General features: G+C 37.0%; 1 protein-coding gene across 4 annotated transcripts in view; it reads right to left on the reverse strand.

The window, feature by feature from the left end:
* Positions 1–6,045, reverse strand: part of vps13d (vacuolar protein sorting 13 homolog D) — a 52,677-nt gene extending 46,632 nt beyond the window's left edge. For 3 of the 4 annotated variants that reach the window (XM_044118413.1, XM_044118339.1, XM_044118173.1), the window contains exons 1-7: positions 5,522–6,045; positions 4,531–4,730; positions 4,321–4,398; positions 2,571–2,761; positions 2,358–2,438; positions 2,121–2,237; positions 844–948 (exon numbers count right to left, since the gene is read on the reverse strand). In XM_044118413.1, coding sequence (XP_043974348.1) covers positions 844–948; positions 2,121–2,237; positions 2,358–2,438; positions 2,571–2,761; positions 4,321–4,398; positions 4,531–4,627 — 669 coding nt within the window. In that variant the 5' untranslated portion in view covers positions 4,628–4,730; positions 5,522–6,045. The remainder of the gene's footprint in view (positions 1–843; positions 949–2,120; positions 2,238–2,357; positions 2,439–2,570; positions 2,762–4,320; positions 4,399–4,530; positions 4,731–5,521) is intronic. The other variant, XM_044118259.1, reaches the window with a different exon arrangement.
* Positions 6,046–6,428: the final 383 nt, after the last annotated feature.

A 6,428-nucleotide genomic window follows, 5' to 3' on the forward strand; every position in this document is an offset into this window, starting at 1 on the left:
ATTATGTTCTGCAGGTTAAGTGTTGCATACGTTTCTCCTTTTAAATTATACATTTCATAATTTTATTCTAAAATTGTCACTAAAACCTGTTTTCTTGAAATGAATCCACCTCCTCATTGCTGAGCCATTATAGGGCATCAGAATAAAGTCCCAGATACACCAGGATAAACTCAGGCATGCAGCCATTCTGCAAATTACTTTTTATAAACTATTTCATAGAAATGTATTGTTTACTTTATTTTTTTTCTACAGCAGGAGAAGTTGTGTTAAAAAAAACAGAACAGGCTAAATTTCAAAATGTTGGAAAAACTTATTTTTTAATGAAAATTTGTGGGGAAAAAGAAGAAAAAACATTCCAGAAGCATCTTCATTCCAAACACGTTCACTTTCATTTTCATCACTTGGTTCATGTTCACATTATTTATTGACTCTATCAAAGAATATCAAATACATTTTGAATTTAACTGAAGATATGATTTAATACAATATATAATATACAATAAAATACAATGACTTCAATCTTATTGTACAGACTAAGTCATCAAATCAGTCCAACTACGTTGCCTGTTGGGATTTTTAATGTCCAGCAGGTGTCAGTATTCAGTGACACAGTATCAATACAGTATCAATACAGTATCAATACAGTATCAATACAGTATCAATACAGTTTAGTTTGGGTCAAAATGATACGCGACGCCTCATTTACCATCACTAGCAGAAACTCAGGATGCAGTAAAAATGTGGTGCATTAAAGGCGGAGAGGGTGGGTCACACCGTGACCTTTGAACCATTTCAACAAGCCAGAGAGGCGTATAAATCAATAAAACTAAATGTGTAACCAACCTGGATCTGGCTTGCAGGCAGCTTTCCCAGCATTTCACACTTTGTGTCCCAGTAAACGCTGAAGTCTTCAATCTCCAGCTGCTTTTGTTTGAAAGGCTTATGGATCTGAGACCAAAACAAAACATTATTTAACACCAAGGACTTGGACCGGCTCAAGGCTTCGTTTAAACTGTTGATATAATCATCCTCAAATCTCTGCAAACTGTAGTTAAAACTACGTAGGTGTGAATATGACACTGACTGTAAATAATAAACAACTTAATAACATTAAAGTTCTTTATCACCAGTGATGTCAGTAACGTTACTGACGTCGGACCACTTTTTTCAGTAACGAGTAATATAACGCGTTGCTATTTCAAATCCAGTAGTCAGACTACAGTTTCTTATCAAAATCACTTTGCGTTACTATCTTCTTTTGTAATTTAATCATATTTCCTCTACTCGTCTTGTCGAGTGACCGACGTCTCTATGCGACAGAAATGTAAACAATGGAGGGAGATGCGCATTTTGTTGGTGGAAAAACTGGAACTATTTTCAGTTTCTGTCGCCAAGTCCGATTATTATAAACGGCTTTGGGCTTCATTTTTTCAAAGTCGCTTGCCAATTTAATGAGCAGCGGGTTGCGCCTTTTTGGGCTTGTTTTTGACTCACGTTTTTTATTTTTTGTATTGTTTTTTTCTGCAATCTCCTCTTTAGTTCAACCTTATCAGTGGAGACACATTGTTGATGTTGCCGTTATAAATTAGCTGACAATTAAGTATTAGCAAAGCTCAATGTGATTTTCACAGGAGGCAGAGCGTTGTTGTTAGCAGCTGCTGAAAGTAACTAAAAAGTTACTTTTAGTGTAACTTAGTTACTTTCCAAATCAAGTAGTCAGTAATATAACTAAGTTACTTTTTCCAGGAGTAATCAATAGTCCGATTAAAGTTACTTTTTCAAAGTAACTATGCCATCACTGTTTATCACTAGAGTCCTGCTTTAGCGCTAGCTTCCACTAAATGCCATGTCGGTTTAGCGCGTTGGCGCCATTATGATTAGAGCTTTACAGTTAGCCGCCACCACTGTTCTTTACCCGTCTCCAAACTTTCTGTGTTTGTTTTTAGACCTAAGAAGATTCAAACCTATTAAAAATAAAAACTTAATCTTTACAGTAACTTTACTCTGCAGTTAAAAACTGGTGAGAGGGCAGAAAAAGCCGATCACAGGTTCATTTGTTTTCATGGATATAATGGTTGATTTATTTGAAGTGCTTGCCTGTCCTAAGGATGAACGCTTACCAACTCTTTGGAAGGATTATGAGCCGACACGCTGTTGATGCAAACTCCAAAAGAAAAGGCTTTCTCCGGGATGGAAAAGTCATCCTCAAACCTCAGGTGAACATTTTGGATCTTCAGCTGAACACAAAAGGCAGAAAGAAAACTAGTATTATTCATCAGTAACACTAGTTTATAATACATGATATGATAAGTGGTATATAATATTCCACATGTATCATATGAAGCAGAATTACTCACTTCAATGTTTTCAACAATCCTGGTGACGACCGAGGCGGTGACAGAGTACCAGTACGACTCTCCTCTCTGTTCACATTCACTCTGCAGGAGCCACACAGGCATGGTGACATAAAATGTCAACAATAATCAACAGTAACATACAAATAAAACTCAGTTTTCCTCAAGAAGAGACAGAAACCTATTAAAATACGAAGAACCAAAAATTTATCTTACTTTGAATTTATCTTCGAGAGTTTTCAGGAGGTGCTTTTTGCGTTCCCTCGCTTCCTCGTTTTCCTTCTCCACGTCAAACTCCTGCGGCTGAGTGGGGCCGATGATGAGGTTGAGCTGGGACATGGAGATGACCCACGGGTCACTGTAAGGCCGGTAGAACGGGATCTGCAGAGTGATCTTCCCAATAAATCCTGGAAAAGGACATTTTTAAAACATCAAGACACAAAATGATGAGTTTAAATGTGTCAAAGTAAAACAATTTTCTTAACTTTAGCATCAGAAAAACACGGCAGCTAAACTTCAATTATTGTGTCATTAAAAAAAATTTAATATCATATATGGGGTTCCCCAAGGTTCTGTTCTCGAGACACTTTTACATATTTTTGATAAAACATATCTTTATATTTCTCTCCCTCTAAGTAGCTGTGTGAATGCATGTATAGAATATTGACTGGATAAATCAGAACTCCTATTTGGGCCTGATAGATCAGTAAAAACACAACAGCATGTTAAAATCCTAGACTCAGCTATGGACTCACAAATAAAGTCGCATTAGCCTACTACCATGTCAAAAACCAAAATTACGATTTTTTTGCCAAAATAAGACAGGAAATTGGGTGAAAGCTTTTATTTTGGTGGGTTAAAGTGTCAGTTAAAAACAGAAAATGCTGCTGCCAGAGTCCTGACCAAAAGCAAGTAAATAGATCATTACTGATTGATGATGATCAACAGGAATGTGATCATCCCAGTTAATCAATCAACCAACTAAGTTTACATAGCACATTTCAGCAACAAGGTGTTTCAAAGTACTTTACAAAATAAAAACACAAAAATTTAAACAAAACATGCAGTCACCAACTGATAAAAACCAGGAACAAACATTACATCTTACCAAATGCCATCATGAAAATCATCCGTTCATGTCAAGCTTGCTGATTACACATTGTCTTGTTACATAAGTGATTTTTAAAATAACTTTTGGAATCATTTCAGGCAAAAAAATGACTTGGATCATTGTTTCAGGAAGGTGAAAATATAAACTTTAAAAGGCTTTCAAATAAAAAATTACTTTATTGATCCCACAGGAAGTTAAATATTGTAACTCATTAATTCATTTTCTTCAAAGAGTTTTTGTAGATGGTGCTGGCTTATTGGCAGGAAAGATGTCCTGTAGCCGTCTGTGTTACAATGAATCTGAAGAAGCCTCTGACTGAAGATACTATGTCTTCTCAAGACATTCTCATGAAGAGGATGGTCAGCATCGCATGCAACTTCCTTGATTTTATAAAGAATTCTTCTTTGCATAATCATCTTCAGAGGTTCTACAGTCATCCTCAGAACAGAACCAGAACAGAACCAGAAGAGAACCAGAACAGAACCAGAAGAGAACCAGCCTTCTTTATCAGGCTGTAGAACCTTTTCAGACCCCCAGCTCTGAAGCTGCTGCCCCAACAGACGATCGATGAAGCGATGAACCCCAGACTGATAGAAGATCTGCAGCATCTTGGTGGAAACCTTGAAGGATCTTATCTTCCTCCAGTCGCTCTGTTCCTTCTTATAGGACAAGACAAGATATATATCTTGGAGTCCTGGTCTCTCCAGGAGTTTCTCCAGGACCTTGCTGTCTCTAATCTTAACTTTGACCTGCTTCTCCTCAATAAATCCTCATTTCATTCCCTAAAAACTTTTTATTTCTACTTTCACAGTTCCCTGGTGATCCAGGGTTTGTTATTTGATCTTTTTTTCTCACCTGTTTTGACTTCAAATGGCAGGTCAAACTCTCGGAGGGCATCTTTCCTCAGTGGCAGGTTTTCCAGTTCCACTGCACCTTAGGATATAAATGAAAGAGAAATAAAAATCCCTTCTTATGCCTTAAATTCCAATTCTTGGTGTGTCACAGGATTTCCTTCCATCCTGATGAGGCAAGAGTTGCAGGTCTCAATAATAAAACATTTATTACCTTTAAGAAGTTCAATGGAGAGCTGATCTGTGTTCAGATTGCTGACATATTTTCCTAGGTAAGTGTTTAGCACCCAGGCTACGAGCCCCTCCAACATCCTGACGGCTCAGGGATGATGAAGAAGAAGATGATGATGAGGAGCTGGAGTAATTCTGGTGGGGGGTGATGGTCGCTGGCCTCACACAGGAGGCATCTGCTGTCTAACAAACACAACGGCAGAAATCTCACAGCAACGGGAATGTTTAACTACCGTCACCCATGATTCATATTTAAATTTTATATTTCTTTAGCTACAACAAAACAATAGTTATTGGCTTTTATTAGCTCCAAAACATTAAACTTTCTAACTACATTCAAACGTGATGGCCTATTCAGAGTTCTGCTAAAGAACTCCAACTTTTCCACATTTGTTAATAACACAATAAAATTATTTGAGCTTATAGATGTATAAATCTTGGACTTAAAAACTGATGTTTATAGATGCGCTCCATCCCATCTGATCGATCTTAAGCTATTTCTAAAAGAATAACCAGCAAACAAATTCACTTCTTATATGTTGAGAGCTGCTGGAGGCAGAGGAAATATTAACAATGGTTAAATAAAGCATGCCAGACTTTTCACATTTTTATTTGCAAAAATAAAATAAAATATTCCGTCGAGTTCATAATTCTAGACTACACTGCATTCGAAAACTGCAGTAAAACACATAAAAGTTTGTAGATGTAGCCTGATTGAAAGTGAAAAAGCTCAAGGTGTGAATACTTTTGCAAAACGACGGATATCCAGTATAACAGTGAAACATGTCAGCAACTTTTGATCATCAGCAGCCATAATAAAAATAATGATATGAGGTAAATAAACTGTTTAATCGAGGCTCGTTTTTAACAGAGGAAAGTCTCAAAACTCTTGAGACTTTCCTCTGGAAAACGACCGTCACCATGACAACTACTCCCCTGTATTTAGTTTCAAGGTTATTAAAATCTTGACTTACCGCGAACGACGACACTTGTTCTATCGAACCAGCTCCATAGCGTCCATGTTTGGGACACACAAGCGAGGGTTGTTTGTGCTGTCTTATCAGAAAGCCCTCAGGACGGGACTGAAGAGACAGTTAGCTGTTATTCAGCTGCATAGCACCAACTTCCACCAACAGCACAACGTAGCACTACAGGGACAAACAGGCGGTGGCATGAGCTTAAATAGAAAATAAAACGGCCAGAAAACAACCCAGCCTGGCTGTGCTCCTGGAATGGACAGAAGGTTGTGGATCCAGTTAGCTAGCGAATTGGCTAAAGTTAGCATGCATGTTGGAGGCTTTAAGGCCAAAAGAGTCCGCTTTTAATGAGTCAAAGTCTGAGGAATTATCAGCGAAATGGCTTCTTCTCAGGTACTCAGAAGGAAAAACTACCGACAGCGCTGTTTTAAACTTCAGACAGGTCTGTCACACCAACGAAAGTAACATCTCCTAACACCGTTCAACTATCAACGCTGGCTTCCGGTCACGTGACGAAAACAAGACGGTCCACTTGTGCTGCTTTCAATGACATCAGGGAAACAAGCACTAGATAAATGGTTCTCATGTCGTAACGAGTAAATATATAAAAAACACAAAACTATTTATAATAATAATAATAAATAAATAAATAAATAATAATAATAATAATAATAATAATAATAATAATAATAATAATAATAGAACGTTTTTAATCCCCGAAGGTATATTTTTGAGGTGACAAGTGTGAAGATTTAACTGCAAGCTAATTTGCGTAATTAAACATAAAGAAAAGTTCAGTTTCATGTAAATGTTTAGGCGTTTATTCATTGATTTATAAATTTGTAGGTATTTGTTTATTCATTTAGTTTTCTTTAAAGTAAAACAACAAACTAAACATCCTCCA

This window comes from Gambusia affinis, linkage group LG01 (assembly GCF_019740435.1).
Source record: "Gambusia affinis linkage group LG01, SWU_Gaff_1.0, whole genome shotgun sequence".
Taxonomy (NCBI): domain Eukaryota; kingdom Metazoa; phylum Chordata; class Actinopteri; order Cyprinodontiformes; family Poeciliidae; genus Gambusia; species Gambusia affinis.